The sequence below is a fragment of the Conger conger genome, chromosome 15 (genome assembly GCF_963514075.1).
Source record: "Conger conger chromosome 15, fConCon1.1, whole genome shotgun sequence".
Taxonomy (NCBI): domain Eukaryota; kingdom Metazoa; phylum Chordata; class Actinopteri; order Anguilliformes; family Congridae; genus Conger; species Conger conger.
The window spans coordinates 287,805-314,120 of NC_083774.1; the positions used below are offsets into that span (position 1 = coordinate 287,805).

At 47.9% G+C, this 26,316-nt stretch overlaps 1 protein-coding gene across 1 annotated transcript in view; it reads left to right on the top strand.

Moving 5' to 3' along the window:
• LOC133111846 (protein inscuteable homolog) overlaps positions 1–26,315 on the top strand; it is a gene marked incomplete at its 3' end in the record, with an annotated part of 62,108 nt that extends 35,793 nt beyond the window's left edge. The window contains exons 4-13 of the mRNA XM_061222470.1: positions 1,608–1,660; positions 5,116–5,239; positions 5,342–5,455; positions 8,172–8,297; positions 15,166–15,337; positions 18,298–18,476; positions 18,713–18,779; positions 22,357–22,512; positions 23,369–23,445; positions 26,202–26,315. Coding sequence (XP_061078454.1) covers positions 1,608–1,660; positions 5,116–5,239; positions 5,342–5,455; positions 8,172–8,297; positions 15,166–15,337; positions 18,298–18,476; positions 18,713–18,779; positions 22,357–22,512; positions 23,369–23,445; positions 26,202–26,315 — 1,182 coding nt within the window. The remainder of the gene's footprint in view (positions 1–1,607; positions 1,661–5,115; positions 5,240–5,341; positions 5,456–8,171; positions 8,298–15,165; positions 15,338–18,297; positions 18,477–18,712; positions 18,780–22,356; positions 22,513–23,368; positions 23,446–26,201) is intronic.
• Position 26,316: the final 1 nt, after the last annotated feature.

Genomic DNA, 26,316 nt, shown 5'->3' on the forward strand with positions numbered 1-26,316 from the left:
GGTTTTTGAACTCTGCCTGCCCTGCATGTACCTGCATGTACCTGCCTGTACCTGCCCTGCATGTACCTGCCTGTACCTGCCTGTACCTGCCCTGCATGTACCTGCCTGTACCTGCCTGTACCTGCCCTGCATGTACCTGCCTGTACCTGCCCTGCATGTACCTGCCTGTACCTGCCCTGCATGTACCTGCCTGTACCTGCCCTGCATGTACCTGCATGTACCTGCCCTGCATGTACCTGCCTGTTTTTTGACTATGTTTTGGATCTGCCCCTTGCCATTAAAGCCTGCCTTATTCATGTTAAAAGCCTAGCAGCTTTTATTGCAGTTTAGAAAAGCTTGCCTTTTTTTAGTCTTGTAATGCAATTTATTTTATTTTTTCCCCCCCTCTGAAGTAGAGATCATTCACTTTTTCATTATTGTTTGCTTGACCACTGGCAAGTATTTTTTGCCAAAAAATTTATCAAAATAAAATTTGAAGTCTAAATATAAGACTTGTTGAGACTGACTTGGTTTTGGGGTGTAAACATCTCTGCTTCATTGTCACATTCAGCCACACACACGACAGACACATACATGACAAACACATACACTACAGACACACACACTACAGACACACACACGACAGACACATGCACTACAGACACACTACAGACACATACACGACAGACACACACACTACAGACACATACACGACAGACACATACACTACAGACACACACACGACAGACACATACACTACAGACACACACACTACAGACACATACACTACAGACACACGCACTACAGACACATACACTACAGACACACACACAACAGACACATACACTACAGACACATACACTACAGCCACACACACGACAGACACATACACTACAGACACACACACTACAGACACATACACTACAGACACACGCACTACAGACACATACACTACAAACACACACACAACAGACACATACACTACAGACACATACACTACAGCCACACACACGACAGACACATACACTACAGACACACTACAGACACATACACGACAGACACACACACACTACAGACACATACACGACAGACACATACACTACAGACACATACACTACAGACACATACACTACAGACACACACACTACAGACACATACACTACAGACACACGCACTACAGACACATACATTACAGACACACACACAACAGACACATACACTACAGACACATACACTACAGCCACACACACGACAGACACATACACTACAGACACACACACTACAGCTTCACATGGAGTCTGTTTCTGCAGCTGGATCGTCCATAGCCCATATTGGGTTTGGCTGAATCACTGTATGCACTGAAAGTGACGGCCTTATTTAGAAAATTATTTAAGTAGAAAATATTACCTTGTTTTAAGCGAATGTTTCTTGACAAGTGAAATTTTCATTGGCACATTTTTTAAATAAATCAAACTGTCTTATATATCTTATATATGGCTATATTTTTTATCTTATTTAGCAAAAAGGTATCGTATATAAGATTTAAGACTATCAATCTTACACTATAAAATACTTTGATTTGTCCAGTGTGTGTAGCTGTGTTTGATGCCCTCTTCCTCTCTCTGCAGTATGAGAAGTCACTCCTGAGTAAAAGCATGGAGCTGACAGCCATTACAGAGAGGTATAGTATCTCCCACAACATGGCCGTCTGCAGTCCTGGGCCAGCTTTTCTCCACATGCTTCCTTTGAGCAGTTTTGCTATTCAATTCAATTCCGTTTTATTTGCATAGCACTTTTTACAGAAGACTCTACAGAGTAGCAGAAGGGCAAACACCAGGTCTGAATCCCCAATAGTAAGCTTTCAGCTAAAAAAACAACAAAACTCCCCAATGAGAAGAAATCTCAGACAGGACCCGCTGACCGGCAAGGTGTAATGGTAGATGGATATAACAGGAATGTTACTATATAACACATGGACTCTTAATATAAGTACCCTATGAGTCAGTGAATGTATTGTTGTTGTATTTCATCTCTATAACTAAAGGCTGTGGGGTCACTACCATACAGCATCCTCTTGTGTGTAATGCAACACACATTCCACATGTGCACTGACAGGTCAGCCCAAGAGACTGGGAATGCTCTGACTCCACAGATTTATTTCACTGGAGAGAAACGGCGCTGCCCGCTCCCCTGTGTGTCCGACAGAGAGTGATTCATGCGGCCTTTTGAAACTCCAGCCAGAGTCTCTGAAGCTGGCAAACTGGCCTCTGAGCTTCTGTCATGGCTGCACGATATCCAGCACTCCCCTCAGACCTGTATGCCCTTAACCTCCCTCTTATACACTGCCTCTTATACACTGCCCCTTATACACTGCCCCTTATACACTGCCCCTTATACACTGCCTCTTATACACTGCCTCTTATACACTGCCCCTTATACACTGCCCCTTATACACTGCCCCTTATACACTGCCTCTTATACACTGCCCCTTATACACTGCCCCTTATACACTGCCCCTTATACACTGCCTCTTATACACTGCCTCTTATACACTGCCCCTTATACACTGCCCCTTATACACTGCCCCTTATACACTGCCTCTTATACACTGCCTCTTATACACTGCCCCTTATACACTGCCTCTTATACACTGCCCCTTATACACTGCCCCTTATACACTGCCCCTTATACACTGCCCCTTATACACTGCCCCTTATACACTGCCTCTTATACACTGCCCCTTATACACTGCCCCTTATACAGGGCCTGCTCTTATACACTGCCCCTTATACACTGCCCCTTATACACTGCCTTTTATACACTGCCCCTTATACACTGCCCCTTATACAGGGCCTGCTCTTATACACTGCCCCTTATACACTGCCTCTTATACACTGCCCCTTATACACTGCCCCTTATACAGGGCCGCCTCTTATACACTGCCCCTTATACACTGCCTCTTATACACTGCCCCTTATACACTGCCCCTTATACACTGCCCCTTATACACTGCCTCTTATACACTGCCTCTTATACAGGGCCTGCTCTTATACACTGCCTGCTATTCTTTTATTGTTGTTGTACCAGGGACAGTGCACATTGATCAACATTCTCAGTTTCCACATCAGAGTGAATGTGCCAGAGTCAGCTAATGAGTTAGCCAATGAGCTCATTTTCATCTGTAGTCCCCGACTTACATGCATGTCTTTGGACTATAATACTTATGGCAGGGATCACAAATTAAGTTACTTAACTGGGAGAAAAGAAAACCAGGGCTTTGAAGGCCAGATTTGATGATCCCTCATGGTCAAACTGCTGCTATTGGCTGTAACAGCGATGACTCAGTGTGGTCTCTGGTCTTTGGCTGAACCTCTGTGTTGCACTTTTATATAAGAGCTCCTGCTGAAATAACTAAAAGTAAATGTGCATGTAATGTAGCTGAATTTAGGGGCTGTATGTGGCTCATATTACAGTATTAGCTGTGGTTCACGTTGCAGGATGTTAGCGGCTGTAGCTCTCTGTGGTTCATGTTGCAGGATGTTAGCGGCTGTAGCTGCCTGTGGTTCATGTTGCAGGATGTTAGCAGCTGTAGCTGCCTGTGGTTCATGTTGCAGGATGTTAGCGGCTGTAGCTGCCTGTGGTTCATGTTGCAGGATGTTAGCGGCTGTAGCTGCCTGTGGTTCATGTTGCAGGATGTTAGCGGCTGTAGCTCTCTGTGGTTCATGTTGCAGGATGTTAGCGGCTGTAGCTGCCTGTGGTTCACGTTGCAGGATGTTAGCGGCTGTAGCTCTCTGTGGTTCATGTTGCAGGATGTTAGCAGCTGTAGCTGTCTGTGGTTCATGTTGCAGGATGTTAGCGGCTGTAGCTGCCTGTGGTTCATGTTGCAGGATGTTAGCGGCTGTAGCTGTCTGTGGTTCATGTTGCAGGATGTTAGCGGCTGTAGCTGCCTGTGGTTCATGTTGCAGGATGTTAGCGGCTGTAGCTGTCTGTGGTTCATGTTGCAGGATGTTAGCGGCTGTAGCTGCCTGTGGTTCATGTTGCAGGATGTTAGCGGCTGTAGCTGCCTGTGGTTCACATTGCAGTATGTTAGCGGCTGTAGCTGTCTGTGGTTCACGTTGCAGGATGTTAGCGGCTGTAGCTGCCTGTGGTTCATGTTGCAGTATGTTAGCGGCTGTAGCTGCCTGTGGTTCATGCTGCAGGATGTTAGCGGCTGTAGCTGCCTGTGGTTCATGTTGCAGGATGTTAGCGGCTGTAGCTGCCTGTGGTTCATGTTGCAGGATGTTAGCGGCTGTAGCTGTCTGTGGTTCATGTTGCAGGATGTTAGCGGCTGTAGCTGCCTGTGGTTCATGTTGCAGGATGTTAGCGGCTGTAGCTGTCTGTGGTTCATGTTGCAGGATGTTAGCGGCTGTAGCTGCCTGTGGTTCATGTTGCAGGATGTTAGCGGCTGTAGCTGCATGTGGTTCATGTTGCAGGATGTTAGCGGCTGTAGCTGCCTGTGGTTCATGTTGCAGGATGTTAGCGGCTGTAGCTGTCTGTGGTTCATGTTGCAGGATGTTAGCGGCTGTAGCTGTCTGTGGTTCATGTTGCAGGATGTTAGCGGCTGTAGCTGTCTGTGGTTCATGTTGCAGGATGTTAGCGGCTGTAGCTGTCTGTGGTTCATGTTGCAGGATGTTAGCGGCTGTAGCTGTCTGTGGTTCATGTTGCAGGATGTTAGCGGCTGTAGCTGCCTGTGGTTCATGTTGCAGGATGTTAGCGGCTGTAGCTGCCTGTGGTTCATGTTGCAGGATGTTAGCAGCTGTAGCTGCCTGTGGTTCATGTTGCAGGATGTTAGCGGCTGTAGCTGCCTGTGGTTCATGTTGCAGGATGTTAGCGGCTGTAGCTGTCTGTGGTTCATGTTGCAGGATGTTAGCGGCTGTAGCTGTCTGTGGTTCATGTTGCAGGATGTTAGCGGCTGTAGCTGCCTGTGGTTCATGTTGCAGGATGTTAGCGGCTGTAGCTGCCTGTGGTTCATGTTGCAGGATGTTAGCGGCTGTAGCTCTCTGTGGTTCATGTTGCAGGATGTTAGCGGCTGTAGTTGTCTGTGGTTCATGTTGCAGGATGTTAGCGGCTGTAGTCGGTGTGTTTATCCGTCCGCAGGTGTATCCAAACCGAGGACGAGTATGTCCTGACCTCGATGAAGGAAGTGATCCATGAGATCCTGACCGATGTCAGCGACTCCTTCAGCCAAATGATTGACATGGCCTTGGCCAATGAGGTGCAGGTGAGGGCCTCTCTGCTCCCATCCAATCAGCACACCTGTAACTGCCCCAGGGGTATATCATCTGAGTGTCGACCCTTGACCTTGGGCCCTGGGGGGTTTCAGGTCCTGATCAGACAGATGGAGAGCTCAGACGATGTGTACACCATCAGCACCGCCATCAGCAGCCTGCTGTCCCTCACTCAGGACGGGCCCCAGCTCTGCACCCTCATCGCCAAGGTGAGCTAGCCCTCTCTGTATCTCTCCTGTCCATCTCTCTGTCTGTCTCCCTCTATCTCTCTCTCTCCCTCTATCTCTCGCTCTCCCTCTCTTCCGCTCTCTCCCTCTCTCCCTCTCTCTCTCTCCCTCTATCTCTCTCTCCTCTCTCTCTGTCTCTCTGTCTCGCTCTCCCTCTCTTCCTCTCTCTCCCTCTCTCCCTCTCTCTCTCCTCTCTCCCTCTCTCTCTGTCTCTCTCTGTCTCTCTCCCTCTCTCTCCCTCTCTCTCTCTGTAGTTTCTCTATGACTGTTTTGCCCTTTCGTGATGTTGTGCTGTTCATGTTTGAGGAGCTTGTCCCATCTAGATAAGCAGGAGCACTTAAAGCCGCAGGTCTCAGTGGCCGTTATCCAGACCTATGTGATAAAACTCTTCCTGGGCTTTCATTAAACCCACACGCGTCCCTCCCCGATCGATGCCTGCCCTGTGGAACTGAATTACCGCCCGCTCTCTCTGCTCCTCACCGATCCCACCCAGCCCACTGGCTCCCAGCTGAGTCTAACTCTCTATCCGCAGGCAAGCAACAGAGCACAGTGCAAACTCACCAACACTATCTCAAGAACAATTAAGAATTTTGTTGTTTAGCTGATGCTTTGTCGGTCACATACCTGAGACACTAGGCTACCAGCGGCCCTGTAAATAAAAATACCCTTTTGTCTTCAAAGATGATGGATTTAATATTTTGTGCTTTAATAGTAATGAGCCTTGAACAAATATACAGGCCTTGGGATTTATTTATTCATAAAAGAATATGTCTATTTTTCCTTCAGTTATCATGACTATGTTGGCACTTGTGTTATAGAGGAGCGATAGATTTAGAGGGCGTGTGATGAGTCAGAGGGTTCGGTGCGTTCTGCTGAACACGGAGCAGGACGGAATGAGAGGGCTTCAGTTTGAGCACACTCTCCTGTTGAGAGAACACTGTGAATAAAGGGGATTTTCAATTAACTTAATTATACTCATGAAGGTCTACTATCACAAGTTAAGTGTCAGAAATGTGAAAGTTAACCTGGGGATGTTTTAATGGGTCTGTATCTTTATGACATTTTGTGAGTGTGAGTGCGAGTGTGTGTGTGTGTGTGTGTGTGTGTGCTTGTTGTGTGATGTATTTGAAAACCTAGATATTTTTCCTCAACTGGAGGAAGCACTAATTTTGAACATATTTTTTAATTGTTCAGTAATTCAACTTCTGTATGAGACTGTTGCTTTGAAGAAGGGCAGTAAAATGGGAAAGTGAGAGGCTGTCAAGTGTTTACAGTGGATTTTTAACCATGTGGTCAGGCCAGATTTAAATGTAAAACCCTAAACAAATGGCCTTGATGTCTGTGCTGGTGAGTCAGAGACATCTGTCTACAATATGAAAGGAGGCACAGTTTAGACCAATCACAGCCTGTGTTGCTATGAGGGGATGTCTGCCCACCCTCCTTATGCACCAGCAGCACATTTCCCAGTTTTCCGACATTCCAGCCCCTGCTGCCTGTCTAACAATGCCGTCTCCTGGAATTCTAAATGGAGCTTTTCAGTGGAAAGCATTTTTGCATGAGAAAACCCACTTAAAAATATAGCTGTAAGCAGCAATTTAGGTCCAAGCAGCATAATACTCTGAAATCATAGACTCAAATGTTCCAACAGACATGCTGGACCAGGCCATTAACCTAGGGACCAGTCTGGCAAGGCAGTGAATTGAGCAATATGAGCAAGGCTTTTGGAAGTGGAAAATTAGTTTAGTGTGTTTGATACGTGGAAGTGGAGTATGTGTCTTAGCACATTGCTCAGTGGATTTTTTCTGTATGTCTTTGGATATGTCATAGGTGTGGTTTTGTGTAGCATGCAGTGAAGACGATAAGAGCCGTGTAGTGTGTGTGTAGTGTAGGTGTGTGTGTGTGTGTGTGCGTGTGTGTGTGTGTGTGTGTGTGTGGGTAGGTGTGTGTGTGTGTGTGTGTGTGGGTAGGTGTGTGTGTGTGTGTGTGTGGGTAGGTGTGTGTGTGTGTGTGTGTGTGTGTGTGTGTGTGTGTGGGTAGGTGTGTGTGTGTGTGTGGGTAGGTGTGTGTGTGTGTGTGTGTGTGTGTGGGTAGGTGTGTGTGTGTGTGTGTGTGTGTGTGTGTGTGTGGGTAGGTGTGTGTGTGTGTGTGTGTGGGTAGGTGTGTGTGTGTGTGTGGGTAGGTGTGTGTGTGTGTGTGGGTAGGTGTGTGTGTGTGTGTGTGTGTGTGTGTGTGTGTGTGTGTGGGTAGGTGTGTGTGTGTGTGTGTGTGTGTGCGTGTGTGTGTGTGTGTGTGGGTAGGTGTGTGTGTGTGTGTGCGTGTGTGTGTGTGTGTGGGTAGGTGTGTGTGTGTGTGTGCGTGTGTGTGTGTGTGTGGGTAGGTGTGTGTGTGTGTGTGCGTGTGTGGGTGTGTGTATGTGGGGGGTCTCTGCTCTCTCCAGTACAGAGGGCTGGGAGCTGAACGCACTCACAGCCCAGTACTAACCCTAACCCTTCACCTCCTGCTCCTTCATCTTATTAATCTCTTCTGGGGTGACAGGCTCCCTCAGTAAGGCATGATGTCACGTGTGTGTCTCTCTCTCCAGGAGGGTGCAGTATTGAGCGCTGTATAAGATCTCTCTCTCTCTCCCTCTCCCCCCTCCCTTTCTCTCACCTTCTCTCTCTCTCCCTCCCCCTCTCTCTTTCTCTCTCCCTCTCTCCAGGAGGGGGCAGTGGTGGCCCTGTTTAAGATCTGCAGGCAGGACCGCTTCAGTGGGCTGTACGCTCAGGCCCTACGCACCGTGGCGTCCATCTGCTGCGTGGAGGAGGGCATCGCCCAGCTGGAGCAGGTAGGGCATCGCCCAGCTGGAGCAGGTAGGGCATCGCCCCGCTGGGGCAGGTAGGGCAACGCCCCGCTGGGGCAGGTAGGGCATCGCCCCGCTGGGGCAGGTAGGGCATCGCCCAGCTGGAGCAGGTAGGGCAACGCCCCGCTGGGGCAGGTAGGGCAACGCCCCACTGGGGCAGGTAGAGCATCGCCCCGCTGGGGCAGGTAGAGCATCGCCCAGCTGGGGCAGGTAGAGCATCGCCCTGCTGGGGCAGGTAGAGCATCGCCCCGCTGGGGCAGGTAGAGCATCGCCCAGCTGGGGCAGGTAGGGCAACGCCCCACTGGGGCAGGTAGGGCACCGCCCCGCTGGGGCAGGTAGGGCATCGCCCCGCTGGGGCAGGTAGGGCAACGCCCCACTGGGGCAGGTAGGGCATCGCCCCGCTGGGGCAGATAGGGCACCGCCCCGCTGGGGCAGGTAGGGCACCGCCCCGCTGGGGCAGGTAGGGCATCGCCCCGCTGGGGCAGGTAGGGCACCGCCCCGCTGGGGCAGGTAGGGCACCGCCCCGCTGGGGCAGGTAGGGCACCGTCCCGCTGGGGCAGGTAGGGCATCGCCGAGCTGGAGCAGGTAGGGCATCGCCCCGCTGGGGCAGGAAGAGCATCGCCCAACTGGGGCAGATAGAGCATCGCCCCGCTGGGGCAGGTAGGGCATCGCCCAGCTGGGGCAGATAGAGCATCGCCTAGCTGGGGCAGGTAGAGCATCGCCCAGCTGGGGCAGGTAGAGCATCGCCCCGCTGGGGCAGGTAGAGCATCGCCCAGCTGGGGCAGGTAGAGCATCGCCCCGCTGGGGCAGGTAGGGCATCGCCCCGCTGGGGCAGATAGGGCACCGCCCCGCTGGGGCAGGTAGGGCACCGCCCCGCTGGGGCAGGTAGGGCACCGCCCCGCTGGGGCAGGTAGGGCATCGCCCCGCTGGGGCAGGTAGGGCATCGCCGAGCTGGAGCAGGTAGGGCATCGCCCCGCTGGGGCAGGTAGAGCATCGCCCTGCTGGGGCAGATAGAGCATCGCCCCGCTGGGGCAGGTAGAGCATCGCCCAGCTGGGGCAGGTAGAGCATCGCCCTGCTGGGGCAGGTAGGGCATCGCCCAGCTGGGGCAGGTAGGGCATCGCCCAGCTGGAGCAGGTAGAGCATCGCCCTGCTGGGGCAGGTAGGGCACCGCCCCGCTGGGGCAGGTAGGGCACCGCCCCGCTGGGGCAGGTAGGGCACCGCCCCGCTGGGGCAGGTAGGGCATCGCCCTGCTGGGGCAGGTAGAGCATCGCCCAGCTGGGGCAGGTAGAGCATCGCCCTGCTGGGGCAGGTAGAGCATCGCCCAGCTGGGGCAGGTAGGGCATCGCCCCGCTGGGGCAGGTAGGGCATCGCCCAGCTGGGGCAGGTAGGGCATCGCCCAGCTGGAGCAGGTAGGGCATCGCCCCACTGGGCCAGGTAGGGGCGTGGGGGCTTAACGGGCGGGGCAGGTCTGGTGTGAGGTGGGCTTCACTGAGCTGTGTGACTGGAGGAGGGAGGGGCTTCGCTGGAGGGGGGAGGGGCTTGTCCCTCCATTTCTGGTAAGGTCTGTCTAAACCCCGGCCATAATCTTACTGCGATACCGTACACGCCATACTCCGTCCCTGAGCCTGCCATATCTGTGCTGTACAGACCAGAGCTGTGTCAGCAGGTCCTTTTCTTTAACCCAATCTCACGTGAATATCATCATTACAAAAATCCTCTTTTCAGGATTTTGATTTATTTTGGATTATTTTCACATTTTATTGGTCTGAAGTTGAGTGTCCCAAGTTTTGGCACACGCACAGACACACACACGCACAGACACACACACGCACAGACACGCACACGCACAGACACACGCACACGCACAGACACGCACCCAGACACGCACACGCACAGACACGCACCCAGACACGCACACGCACAGACACGCACCCAGACACGCACACGCACAGACACGCACCCAGACATGCACACGCACCCAGACACACACACGCACAGACACAGACACATACGCACACGCACCCAGACACGCACACACACAGACTCACGCACACGCACAGACACACACACACGCACAGACACGCACATGCACAGACACACACGCACATCGGGGGGCTGTGCTTAAGGGGACATTAAGAGCAGAGCCAGTTCCCTGGGGCAGATCATACGCATCGATCGGCTTGTTTTAGTTAAGTGCTTGTCCAGTTGGAAATCTAAATCTAAATGCATTCCCTGAAATGTAGTGTTTCCGAAATGCCTGACTGTGATTAATTTTGTGTATTTTAAAGTCATGGAATTACATGTGAACTACATATGGATGTAGTTTACTATATAATACAGTGCTGCACAGATCATTTGTGTAAAAATGTGCATGATGACATGATATTAAAAATTAATTTTAATTAATTAATGCAAGATACTTCCAGAGACATCCCAAGGATATATATTTTTAATTTGTCCTTCTTCTATATACATGTAATGTGTATATATACATATATACATCTTCTATCTGATGTAATGATGCCATGATAATGATGTGTTTAACATTGTTTAAGGAAGCTGTGAATGCAGAACTTAAATGAATTCATCTTTCATTGCATCTTCAGTAGAATATACAATGGTTATTGAAAGCCTGCGGGGCATTTCACAGACACAATGAACATGCAGATAGAGTGTGTGTGTGTGTGTGTGTGTGTGTGTGTGTCTGTTTGAGTAATATGTAGGGAATGAGTTTACAGTAGCCAATGTCCACCTACAGTATACTACCTTGTAATTCACCTCAAGCTAATCTCCACATACTCATCTATAGCTAATAATTTATAATCACTTTAATGAATTAAAAATCTCAGTGAAGTCAAACCCCCTTAGTCTCTTTTTACGGATTAAGCATTTAAGTGTTCATGTGAAACTTTTCCATCTTGTGTTTATTGGTAATGGGTGGTGCAGTCCTCTGAAGGAAAACTGACTGAAATCTACAGAGATCGAGATGTTTTCTTCTTGGTCAGAATACTAATGAAACGTATAGCAAAGGTGATCGTGGCCTGTGCGATAATGTGAACAGTTGGTTTCACTGAAGAAAAAAGAAAAGAAAAGGAGAATTATGCGAGCTTTTAAAAGCATCTCCCGTTCCCCGTTTGACAGAGCACAGCGCTTGGAGCAGGAGAGCCGTCAGGTGTGAAAGCGACAGGTAGAATCTGTCAGGTGTGAAAGCGACAGGTAGGGGCTGTTTATTCCGGGTCTCTGAGGAAGAATGTTCCGGCAGCGAGTGTGACGAAGATGCGCGCGATCGCTGGGCCTTGAGAAAGACAGCTGCCGCCGCTCTCTGCTTTTCCTCGTGCCGCCCAAACCGTCTGCGTTTATCTTTACAGATTAAAGTATCGTTCGTAAAATGCTCTAAGTTAATTGGCAATGACCAGTCCCTAACGGTGTAATACTGGGTCTATGTGGATCTTTATGCAACAATGTGTTGTTTTATTTTCCCAGTGAAATCTGAGGGCAGACTGATAATGCAATAATGGAGCCTTCACCGCGCTTTGTTTAATTAAAAAGCACACGGAGGCCCGCACTCCAATGAATCATTCAAGCGCGGATTTACAACTTATTTTATTTATATTTTTATTTTCAAGGCAGACATGCTTTGGGTCAGGCCGTCTTCAGCGCCATTCAAGATAAAAACAGTGTACTGAAGATGTGTTTGCTGGAATTATGGTCTGAAAACTTGCGCTGAAAATAACAATGGAGACAACGGAGCACCTGCATCTGCATTAAACCGAACGGGTTTGTCCAGGACAGAACATGCTGAATATCACACTCAACGTTTAAGGAAACATGCTGGTTTGTTTTGGTATGAATGATACGTCAAATGCACGCAGTATACACGCAGTGATGTGCACTGAAACCGCTTTTCAGCATTTATCATTCTCATTTGGAATGAGGAGTACCTGAAAATGAAGGATGGAAAAGTGTTTTGCGGAGTCATGTGAATCGCCTGGTTTTCTTTGGCCAAGCTCTGCTCTCAACTCCATGCAACGTGCACAACAGGGAGACTTTGTCTGTACAACACTGCCCCCCTGTGGCGAACAGGCGGCAATACCACATGCGTTTCTGTTTAAGCGGTAATGAGTGAACTTCGCAGAGCACAGTTTCTGACTTTTACAGCAGTCTGTGCGCTCCAGACCGATCAGCCATTACATCATCTGTAATATTTCAGCCCGGCTCGTGGGTCTGGGGCTTGGGGAGGGGCAGTGATTGAGAGTGTTGCAGTACCTCATCTACCATTTACCTTATGTGCTAAACAAGCAAACCCTAAGCATTTCTCCACTGTAGTGGAGGCTCAGCCAGAGCTGATGTCATGGAGCACTCTGTGTTCACTCCCTGTTCACTCCACCCCCTCCCACTGTCACTCCCTGCTGACTCCACCCCCTCCCACTGTCACTCCCTGCTGACTCCACCCCCTCCCACTGTCACTCCTCTCCTGATCTTCAGTCTGAATTAAATCAGAGCGTGCTCCTCTCCTGATCTTCAGTCTGAATTAAATCAGAGCGTGCTCCTCTCCTGAGTGGCCGATTATAAAAGCGCAATTATCTGGCCAGCACTCTGACTGCAATATATCATTATATTACACACCACCATCTTACTGCAATATATCATTATATTACACACCACCATCTTACTGCAATATATCATTATATTACACACCACCATCTTACTGCAATATATCATTATATTACACACCACCATCTTACTGCAATATATCATTATATTACACACCACCATCTTACTGCAATATATCATTATATTACACACCACCATCTTACTGCAATATATCATTATATTACACACCACCATCTTACTGCAATATATCATTATATTACACACCACCATCTTACTGCAATATATCATTATATTACACACCACCATCTTACTGCAATATATCATTATATTACACACCACCATCTTACTGCAATATATCATTATATTACACACCACCATCTTACTGCAATATATCATTATATTACACACCACCATCTTACTGCAATATATCATTATATTACACACCACCATCTTACTGCAATATATCATTATATTACACACCACCATCTTACTGCAATATATCATTATATTACACACCACCATCTTACTGCAATATATCATTATATTACACACCACCATCTTACTGCAATATATCATTATATTACACACCACCATCTTACTTCAATATATCATTATACAGTACTGTGAAAAAGCATAAAGAATAAATAAATAATCAATAAATAAATAAGAATAAAATAAGTGCTTTCAAAAATAGAAATGTTAATTGTTTATTTTCATCAATTAATAAAATGCAAAAAAGATGTCCAGCAGTGCCATCAGCTCAGAATCGGCAGAAAGCAGTGGGACCCAGGTACACCCATCTACTGTGTGCAGAAGTCTGGTCAGAAGTGGTCTTCATGGAAGAATTGCAGCCAAAAGCCATACCTCCGACGTGGAAACAAGGCCAAGCAACTCAACTATGGACGAAAACACAGGAACTGGGGTGCAGAAAAATGGCAGCATGTTCTCTGGACTGAGTCAAAATGTGAAATATTTGGCTGTAGCAGAAGGCAGTTTGTTCACTGAAGGGCTGGAGAGCGGTACAAGAATGAGTGTCTCCAGGCAACAGTGAAGCATGGTGGAGATTCCTTGCCAGTTTGGGGCTGCATTTCTGCAAATGGAGTTGGGGATTTGGTCAGAATTAATGGTCTCAATGCTGAGAAGTACAGGCAGATACTTATCCATCATGCAATACCATCAGGGAGGCATCTGATTGGCCCCAAATTTATTCTGCAGCAGGACAACAACTCCAAACATACAGCCCATGTCATTGACTATCTTCAGCGTAAAGAAGAACAAGGAGTCCTGGAAGTGATGGTATGGCCCCCACAGAGCCCTGATCTCAACATCATCGAGTCTGTCTGGGATTACATGAAGAGACAGAAGCATTTGAGGCTGCCTAAACCCACAGAAGAACTGTGGCTAGTTCTCCAAGATGTTTGGAACAACCTACCTGCCGAGTTCCTTCAAAAACTGTGTGCAAGTATACCAAGAAGAATTGATGCTCTTTTGAAGGCAAAGGGTGGACGAATATTGATTTGATTTAGATTTTTCTTCTGTTCATTTACTTCTTCTGTTCATGCATTTTGTTAATTGATAAAAATAAATTATTAACATTTCTATTTTTGAAAGCATTCTTGTTTTGCAGCATTCTTTCACCCCTGCAGGGCAGTGTTATAGGGGCATGAGAGGGGGTATCGGGGCTGTGTTATAGGGATTTAAGAGGGGGTATCAGGGCTATGTTATAGGGTATGAGAGGTGGTATCAGGGCTGTGCTATGGGGCATGAGAGGGGGTATCAGAGCTGTGTTATGGGGCATGAGAGGGGGTATCAGAGCTGTGTTATGGGGCATGAGAGGGGGTATCAGAGCTGTGTTATGGAGCATGAGAGGGGGTATCAGGGCTGTGTTATGGGGCATGAGAGGGGGTATCAGGGCTGTGTTATGGAGCATGAGAGGGGGTATCAGGGCTGTGTTATGGGGCATGAGAGGGGGTATCAGGGCTGTGTTATGGGGCATGAGAGGGGGTATCAGGGCTGTGTTATGGGGCATGAGAGGGGGTATCAGGGCTGTGTTATGGGGCATGAGAGGGGGTATCAGGGCTGTGTTATGGGGCATGAGAGGGGGTATCAGGGCTGTGTTATGGGGCATGAGAGGGGGTATCAGGGCTGTGTTATGGGGCATGAGAGGGGGTATCAGGGCTGTGTTATGGGGCATGAGAGGGGGTATCAGAGCTGGAGACTGACAGTGCCCCCCTCCAGGTGGATGGGATCCTGTGCCTGGCGGAGATCCTGACGGAGGGGGGGAGGGGGGAGGCCGCTCGGGCGGAGGCAGCAGCTGTGGTGGCACAGATCACCTCCCCCCACCTCACCTGCACCCCTCACCTGGCCAGCTTCCTGGAGAACATGCAGGACATTGTCACTGCGCTCATCCGTGAGTACAGCACACACCTTACACACGCCTTACACACGCCTTACAGCTTACACACACCTTACACACACCTTACAGCTTACACACACCTTACACACACCTTACAGCTTACACCTTACACACACCTTACAGTGGACCCACAACTCCCACAGGAACAGGCCGGTTTCCGTCGCGGACGGTCAACGGTCAACCAGGTGACACTGCTCACGCAAGATATTGAGGACAGCTTCCAGCAAAAAGAGAAGGCTGGAGTAGTGTTGCTGGATCTCACAGCTGCCTATGACCCTGTCTGGCACTGTGGACTCCACCTAAAGCTACTAAAGACCATCCCCGACCGGCATATGGTGAAGTTCATCATGGAGATGCTGACGAGCCGCAACTTCACCTTACAGACCAGTGATGGACAATGCAGCCGGCTCAGGAGGCTGAGGAATGGCGTTTTGCAGGGGTCTGTCCTCGCACCGATGTTGTTCAACATATACATCTACGATCCACTGGAGACAACATCCCGGAAATATGGCTACACTGATGACCTGGCCATCATGATGCGACGACCAACATGGGAGGCGATGGAAGACGGCCAACACCTTGAAGAAGTGACGGCCAAAGTGTCATCAAGGGTCTCACTAATCCGACGTCTCGGGGCCAGCTGGGGTGCATCTGCCAAGGTGCTTCGAATCTCCACGCAAGCCCTGGTCTTCTCCGCAGCTGAATACTGTGCCCCAGCCTGGTGCAGAAGCCCACATGCCAGGAAGGTCGACATAGCTATAAACAACGCTCTTTGGACCATAACTGGCTGCCTGAAGCCCACCCCCGTGTTCCACCTGCCAGTACTAGCGGGAATTGCCCCGGCCGGCCTCCGACGAGAGGCTGCTACCCTCTCCCTAGCAAGGAAAGCCCGGAGACATGACTGGCATATCCTGCACAACACCACCACAACAGTGCTGCCTTCAAATAGACTCAAGTCCCACCATTCGTACAACAAGGCGGCACAAGAGCTGCTCAGGTCCATCCCTGAGGACCTGTCTACAGACATGGCTGGCGGCAGCCTGGAAGCAGGAGGGGGCCTGCCCACACGCATCCACTGTCACATCCAGGACCCAGGAGGCCGCATTAAAGGAGAGGAACTGCCACGCCGGCCGCCTGCGAACTGGGGTCGGCTGCTTCAAAACATCTATGAGGAAGTGGGGCCTGGCGGACGGAGCAGCATGTGAGTGTGGGGAGCCGGAGCAGACCGCTGACCACATAGTCACCGCCTGTCCCCTGTATAAACCACCCAGACCGCTGACCACATAGTCACCGCCTGTCCCCTGTATAAACCACCCAGACCGCTGACCACATAGTCACCGCCTGTGCCCTATATAAACCACCCAGACCGCTGACCACATAGTCACCGCCTGTCCCCTGTATAAACCACCCAGACCGCTGACCACATAGTCACCGCCTGTGCCCTGTATAAACCACCCAGACCGCTGACCACATAGTCACCGCCTGTGCCCTATATAAACCACCCAGACCGCTGACCACATAGTCACCGCCTGTGCCCTGTATAAACCACCCAGACCGCTGACCACATAGTCACCGCCTATCCCCTGTATAAACCACCCAGACTGCTGACCACATAGTCACCACCTGTCCCCTGTATAAACCACCCAGACCGCTGACCACATAGTCACCGCCTGTCCCCTGTATAAACCACCCAGACCGCTGACCACATAGTCACCGCCTGTCCCCTGTATAAACCACCCAGACCGCTGACCACATAGTCACCGCCTGTCCCCTGTATAAACCACCCAGACCGCTGACCACATAGTCACCGCCTGTGCCCTGTATAAACCACCCAGACCGCTGACCACATAGTCACCACCTGTCCCCTGTATAAACCACCCAGACCGCTGACCACATAGTCACCGCCTGTCCCCTGTATAAACCACCCAGACCGCTGACCACATAGTCACCACCTGTCCCCTGTATAAACCACCCAGACCGCTGACCACATAGTCACCACCTGTCCCCTGTATAAACCACCCAGACCGCTGACCACATAGTCACCGCCTGGGCCCTGTATAAACCACCCAGACCGCTGACCACATAGTCACTGCCTGTCCCCTGTATAAACCACCCAGACCGCTGACCACATAGTCACCACCTGTCCCCTGTATAAACCACCCAGACCGCTGACCACATAGTCACCACCTGTCCCCTGTATAAACCACCCAGACCGCTGACCACATAGTCACCACCTGTCCCCTGTATAAACCACCCAGACCGCTGACCACATAGTCACCACCTGTCCCCTGTATAAACCACCCAGACCGCTGACCACATAGTCACCGCCTGTCCCCTGTATAAACCACCCAGACCGCTGACCACATAGTCACTGCCTGTCCCCTGTATAAACCACCCAGACCGCTGACCACATAGTCACCACCTGTCCCCTGTATAAACCACCCAGACCGCTGACCACATAGTCACCACCTGTCCCCTGTATAAACCACCCAGACCGCTGACCACATAGTCACCGCCTGTCCCCTGTATAAACCACCCAGACCGCTGACCACATAGTCACTGCCTGTCCCCTGTATAAACCACCCAGACCGCTGACCACATAGTCACCGCCTGTCCCCTGTATAAACCACCCTCGGAGGCCGGCCTCTTCGATGTGGGACCTGAGACGAGGGCGTGGCTGTACGCTACTGAGCTGGACATCTGATGACACACGAAAGAAGAAGACACCTTACAGCACACACCTTACACACACCTTACATCACACACCTTACACACACCTTACAGCACACACCTTACACACACCTTACAGCTTACACCCACCCATTCACCCATTCACCCACACAAACACTGACTCACACACCAACAGCGATTGGCTGCCATGCACGGTACTAACCAGCTCGCCAGGAGCATTTGGGGGTGTGGTGTCCTGCTCACGGACCCTGTGTGTGTTTCAGAGTTGTGTGAGGAGGCCTCCACAGGGGAGGTGTTTCTCCTGGCGTCTGCTGCGCTTGCGAACATCACATTCTTTGACACCATGGCGTGTGAGATCCTGCTGCAGCTCAACGCCGTGCACATCCTGCTACAGGCCTGTCACGACCGCCACAGAGTGGACACGCCCTACTCCAGAGACCAGGTACCACCCACACCCCAACCCACACCAACCTACACCCACACACCAACCCACACCCTAACCCACTCCCACACCCACACGCTAACCCACACCAACCTACACCTACACCCACACCCACACGCCAACCCACACCCACCCCCCACCACACGCTCTAACCCACACCCACCCCTCAAACATACATACACATACAAACACATACACATACAAACATGCGTACACATGTATTTTTCATTTCTTAGGTTGTGACCATCCTGGCGAACATGTCTGTGCTGGACCAGGCCGTATCTGAGGTGCTCCAGGAGAAGGGTGGGTAACCCCCCCCCTGATCACAGGTCCCCACAATGCCTGCATCTCTGTCCCACACCTCAAGGTGGAGCCAAATGTCCATGCAGAGTCAATTTAATGCTTTTTTAAGAAACAAATTATTTCCATCTCCAGTGAGTACACTGTTTTAGTCAGAATTAAATTATTATGAATAAATAAGTATATGAATGAAAGAATGGTTACCAGATGCACATTTTGCATTTTTATAATGAACAGAATCTTTTTGGAACCACGATTTATTGGGTATATTTTTCCAATGGTGTCATATTAAGACATTGATGATGAAAAATGTATTTCAGTGAAGAAGTAAAAAACAAATAAGACTATAGGCTTATGTCCAAAATTAGAAAAAGGGGGTAAACATAGGAAGTAAGAGCAGTCCTCGGGCAGTTGTCTGGCAGGCGTCTGGCAGTTGGAGGGTGTGCTTCCCTTTCTCTCTAAAACTCTGGAACGGGCGGTCTGCTCCCAACTGTCCACTTATCTTCTCCAAAACAATCTTCACGATCCCAACCAGTCTGGCTTCAAGAGTGGCCACTCCACTGAGACCGCCCTGCTCGCGGTCACTGAGGCACTCCACTCTGCTAAAGCCAAATCCCTCTCCTCGGTCCTCATCTTCCTCGACCTGTTGACTGCCTTCGATACAGTCAACCATGAGATTCTGCTCTCATCGCCGACTGGGATGGGTGTCACAGGATCTGCAGTCGCTTGGTTTTCCTCCTACCTCTCTGGTCGTTCCTACTAGGTGACTTGGAGGGGCTCAGTCTCTGACCCTCACCCCCTACAAATTGGAGTCCCGCAGGGCTCAGTTCTTGGTCCTCTCCTCTTCTCGCTATACACCATGTCTCTTGGTTCTGTTATCTCTTCCTATGGCTTTTCTTACCACTCTTATGCCGATGACACCCAACTCTTTATTTCCTTCCCCCCCAATACCCAGGTCACCACACAGATCTCTGCCTGCTTGGCTGATATCTCTGCGTGGATGACTTCCCACCACCTGAAACTTAACCTTGCCAAAACTGACCTTCTCTACATCCCCGCTAAGTCCTCTCTGACAATTGACCTCTCACTGACTGTTGAGGACTTTGTAGTTTCCTCCTCCCATACGGCAAAGAATCTTGGGGTGACTCTTGATAACAGCCTCACCCTGGCTCCACATGTATCCTAAACATTTCTAAAATAACGAAAATGACAAAAATGTCAAAAAAATGAATAAATTACAGAAATGAAAATGACAAATTCAATATATCAAAAATAAAAGATTCAAAAAATTCTAAAACACTTAAGTTAAAATGTATAATGACAGATGTAGAAATGTAGAAAAAAATGTAGAAATTACCAAAATGAAAATTCCAAAAATAAAAAATAGAAAGATTAAAAGAATTCAAAAAACTTAAATTACATTAAAATCATACAATATGTCGAAAATGACAGAAATGTCCAAAATTATGAAAAAAAGGAAAACAAATGACAGATTCAAGAAATTACAGAAATAAAAATAAAAGAAAATGAAAAATAGAAAGATTCAAAAAAATCAAAAGAACTTAAATTACATTGAAATTATGCAAAATGTAGAAAATGACCAAAAATGTCAAAAATTACAAAAATGACCAAAATTACAAAAACTCGATGAATTAAAGAAATGAAAATTCAAAAAATTCAATAGATTTTAAAATAGAAAGATTCAAAATATTCAAAAATAGTTAAATGACGTAAAAAATATACAAAATGTAGAAAATGACGAAAATGATACAAAATGTTGAAAATGACAAAAATATCAAAAATTCTAGAAATTACAGAAATGAAAATTACTAAATTAAAAAAATTACAAAATACTAACATTTTAAAAATTACAAAAAAATTTGAAATTAGAGAAATGAAAATTTAAAAATGCAAAAAATAAAAAAACTAAGTTTCCAAAAATACTTAAATTACATAAAAATTATACTAAATTACGAAAATGACAAAAATGTCGAAATTAAGAAATTACAGGAATGAAAATAAAAAATTAAAAAATAGAAATTACGAATATAAAAAAATGTAGAAAATTTTAAAATCACAAAATACAAACATCTGAAAAATCTAGAAATTTGACATCGAAATTCAAAAAACTAAAATAGAAAGATAAAAAAACTCTAAAATACATGAATGACATTAAAATCATACAAAATGTAGGAAATTTTAAAAATGACAAAAAATGAAGACATTTCAGAAATGAAAATCCTAAAAATTCCAAAAATGAAAAATTGAAAGATTAAAAAAATTCTAAAATTGTTAAATTACATAAAAATTATGAAAAATTTCAAAAATTACAATACAATTTAGAAAATGACTAAAATGTGAAAACATCAAGAAATTACAGAAATGAAAAAAATAGAAAACAAAATATAAATTACAAAAATCACAAAAATGTCAAATGACAAAAATTACTAAAAATTCTAAAATTCAAGAAATTACGGGAATTAAAATTTAAAAAATCTAAAAATTAGAAAATCAATTCATGAAAAATCAAAAATAGTTAAATGCCATTAAAATGATACAAAATGTCAAGAAATTTATGAAGAAAAATGTTTTTAAGTGGAAAATGAAAAAATACACAAGACTATATAGTCTAATGAATAAAACTTGAAAAATGGTCCGAAACGTTTTTTTCTTCATTTTTGACTTGAAAAGTCGTGTTTATAATACACCCATATAGAAATGAATGAAAACTAATGCATTTTTAAATATTTATGAGGAAAAATGTTTTTCAGTGGAAAATGAAAAAATACATAAGACTATAAACTGTGGTAATGTATAAACTTCATTTTTGACTGAGAAATATGGTAAATCATGTTTATAATACACCCATGTAGAAATAAATGAAAAATAATGCATTTTAAAACATTTATGGAAAATGAAAAAATACATAAGACTATATATATATATATAGTCTTATGTCCAAAACTTGAAAAATGGGCCAAATATGTCACGTTATAATTGAAATAGAAAGGCAACCATGTTCTTATCATAACCACATTTAAATGAAATTAATATTTTCATTCATGATGAATGTTTTTGAAGACTTTTATTATGACAGGCAGTGTACCATCATAATCCATATCATGTGCAAGAAGGGGTCCAATCCAAAAAGTTATTTCATATAGGTAGATTGGAGCCACAGTAAAATACATGCAAGTGTGAAGACTTATCATGAAAACATATTCATGTGGAACATCAGAAAAATACACAATGTGGAAAGAAATGCCAAAAATACATTTATTTTATTTTATTTAGATTAATAGGAAACCAAATATTTTTGAACCACAGTGAAATAAATGAGCCAATGGTTTTGGAAGACTTACAATGAAAGATGCGTTTTTTTGGAAAAGCATCAAAATACACAATACACATGTACACTTGTAGAACACGCAGCTCAGAGGGGCAGGGGCTGCATTTGCAAGCGTGGGGATGAACTAGGGGAGGAGTAGGGCTGCAGTGGTCCATGAGCTCAGAGCGGGGGTCTGGTTGGAGCAGACCATGAGCTCAGAATGACGCTGCGCTGGTTTGTGCCTCTTCCCAGGACTGGAGCGGCTGCTGCTGCTTCTGGGCGAGAAGCCTTCCTCCTCCAGCCCCTCGGAGGGCGCTGCCTGCGAACGGGTCCAGCAGAAGGCAGCCGTCACACTGGCCCGGCTGAGCAGAGACCCCAGTGTGGCTCAAACCGCAGTCGAGCTGCACAGTACGCCTCCCATTCATCTGCCAACACACAGAAACAGCATCACATACTGACCAAAACAGGCCAGTCATCTGCCAACACACAGAAACACCATCACATACTGACCAAAACAGGCCATTCATCTGCCAACACACAGAAACACCATCACATACTGATCAAAACAGGCCATTCAGCCCAATGAATGAATACCATACAATGCAAAAAATGCCTGAATTGCCAAATGTTGCAAGGACCCTCAGCCCCCTGCTCTGTCTGACTCACAGGGTGGAGGTACAGTTGGCAGTACAACATCAGTAACTGATGAAACACTGTTATTTGTAGTAGTGATATTTCTGCATGGCAAATACTTTACTTGTAGACATAGTAGTGTAATAGAAAAACAACAGACCCAACTATCATGACGTGCATGCTGAGTAATTGACTCATTCATTGAAAGGGGCGTGTTCAAAATAATAGCAGTGTGGAGTTTAGAGAATTCATTAATTCTGTGAAAAAACAGGTGTCATTAATTGTCCTTTATTAAGGAAGAAGGGAAGCAAATGTTTCACACATTGTAATAAAATATATTTTCTTGGGAAGAAAACGAGCAACTACTGTTAAAAAGGATCAAAGAATAGTCAGAATGGCAAAGATTCAGCCATTCATCAGCTCCAGAAAGATCAAAGATGATCTACCATTACCTGTCAGTGCTATTAAAAGTCAGAAGACGTTTTTATTATACACCAAACTTTTAAGTACTGGAGTGAAATGCCTTAACATGAAGATATGTTTCAGTTGGGAACCATAGAGCATACAATGTTCAGAATGTGTTCATAATGTGAGTTCTCCCAAACATTAAACCTCTCCCCCTTTTCTGCAGCCATCCCTCGCCTCATCGAGCTGTGTCGCTCGCCCACCGAGAGGAACAACAGCGACTCCGTGCTCGTCGCCTGTCTGGTAAGAGACTAGCCCTGTACAGAGCGCTAAATACACACACACACACCTCACATCAGCACGCTAAATACACACACACACACCTCACATCAGCACGCTAAATACACACACACACACCTCACATCAGCACGCTAAATACACACACACACACGCCTCACATCAGCACGCTAAATGCACACACACCTCACCTCACATCAGCACGCTAAATACACACACACACCTCACATCAGCACGCTAAATACACACACACACACCTCACATCAGCACGCTAAATACACACACACCTCACCTCACATCAGCACGCTACACACATACCTCACATCACATCAGCACTCTAAATATACACACACACCTCACATCAGCACGCTGAACTAACATAAGATGCGAATAAACAAAATGGCCGGATAGTATAAGACGCTAATATGCACCAGCCTCTCAGATGCTGTGGTGATGTTGTGGTGATGTTGGGGTGACACGCTGTGGTGATGTTGGGGTGACACGCTCTGGTGATGTTGGGGTGACACACTGTGGTGATGTTGGGGTGATGTTGGGGTGACACGCTGTGGTGATGTTGGGGTAACACGCTGTGGTGATGTTGTGGTGATGTTGGGGTAACACACTGTGGTGATGTTGGGGTGACACGCTGTGGTGATGTTGTGGTGATGTTGGGGTAACACACTGTGGTGATGTTGGGGTGACACGCTGTGGTGATGTTGGGGTGATGTTGGGGTAACACACTGTGGTGATGTTGGGGTAACACACTGTGGTGATGTTGGGGTGATGTTGGGGTAACACACTGTGGTGATGTTGGGGTGACACGCTGTGGTGATGTTGGGGTGATGTTGGGGTAACACGCTGTGGTGATGTTGGGGTAACACACTGTGGTGATGTTGGGGTGACACACTGTGGTGATGTTGGGGTGATGTTGGGGTGACACGCTGTGGTGATGTTGGGGTAACACGCTGTGGTGATGTTGTGGTGATGTTGGGGTAACACACTGTGGTGATGTTGGGGTGACACGCTGTGGTGATGTTGTGGTGATGTTGGGGTAACACACTGTGGTGATGTTGGGGTGACACGCTGTGGTGATGTTGGGGTGACACGCTGTGGTGATGTTGGGGTGATGTTGGGGTAACACACTGTGGTGATGTTGGGGTAACACACTGTGGTGATGTTGGGGTGATGTTGGGGTAACACACTGTGGTGATGTTGGGGTAACACACTGTGGTGATGTTGGGGTGACACGCTGTGGTGATGTTGGGGTGACACGCTGTGGTGATGTTGGGGTAACACGCTGTTGTGATGTTGGGGTGATGTTGGGGTAACACACTGTGGTGATGTTGGGGTGATGTTGGGGTAACACACTGTGGTGATGTTGGGGTGACACGCTGTGGTGATGTTGGGGTGACACGCTGTGGTGATGTTGGGGTAACACGCTGTTGTGATGTTGGGGTGATGTTGGGGTAACACACTGTGGTGATGTTGGGGTGACACGCTGTGGTGATGTTGGGGTGATGTTGGGGTGACACGCTGTGGTGATGTTGGGGTGATGTTGGGGTGACACGCTGTGGTGATGTTGGGGTGATGTTGGGGTGACACGCTGTGGTGATGTTGGGGTGACACGCTGTGGTGATGTTGGGGTGATGTTGGGGTAACACGCTGTGGTGATGTTGGGGTAACACACTGTGGTGATGTTGGGGTGACACGCTGTGGTGATGTTGGGGTGACACGCTGTGGTGATGTTGGGGTGACACGCTGTGGTGATGTTGGGGTGATGTTGGGGTAACACGCTGTGGTGATGTTGGGGTAACACGCTGTGGTGATGTTGGGGTGATGTTGGGGTAACACGCTGTGGTGATGTTGGGGTGACACGCTGTGGTGATGTTGGGGTGATGTTGGGGTAACACGCTGTGGTGATGTTGGGGTAACACACTGTGGTGATGTTGGGGTGACACGCTGTTGTGATGTTGGGGTGATGTTGGGGTGACACGCTGTGGTGATGTTGGGGTGATGTTGGGGTGACACGCTGGGATGATGTTGGGGTGATGTTGGGGTGACACGCTGTGGTGATGTTGGGGTGATGTTGGGGTGACACGCTGTGGTGATGTTGGGGTGACACGCTGTGGTGATGTTGGGGTGATGTTGGGGTGACACGCTGTGGTGATGTTGGGGTGATGTTGGGGTGACACGCTGTGGTGATGTTGGGGTGACACGCTGTGGTGATGTTGGGGTAACATGGTGTGGTGACGTTGGGGTGACATGTTGGGGTGACACAGTCTGTGGTGATGTTGGGGTGATGTTGGGGTGACGTTGGGGTGACACGGTGTGGTGATGTTGGGGTGATGTTGGGGTGACACGGTGTGGTGATGTTGGGGTGATGTTGGGGTGATGTTGGGGTGACACAGTCTGTGGTGATGTTGGGGTGATGTTGGGGTGACACGCTGTGGTGATGTTGGGGTGATGTTGGGGTGACACGCTGTGGTGATGTTGGGGTGATGTTGGGGTGACACGCTGTGGTGATGGGGTGATGTTGGGGTGACACGCTGTGTGATGTTGGGGTAACACGGTGTGGTGACGTTGGGGTGACATGTTGGGGTGACACAGTCTGTGGTGATGTTGGGGTGATGTTGGGGTGATGTTGTGGTGATGTTGTGGTGATGTTGTGGTGATGTTGGGGTGACACGCTGTGGTGATGTTGGGGTGACACGCTGTGGTGATGTTGGGGTGATGTTGGGGTGACACAGTCTGGCTCGTTTCAGGCTGCTCTGCGGAGGCTGGCCGCTGTGTGTCCAGAGAGCGTCAGTGACAGCGACCGGGAGCAGCTCATCACACCGCGACTGGTCGACTCGTTCCTGCTCTGTTCCAACATGGAGG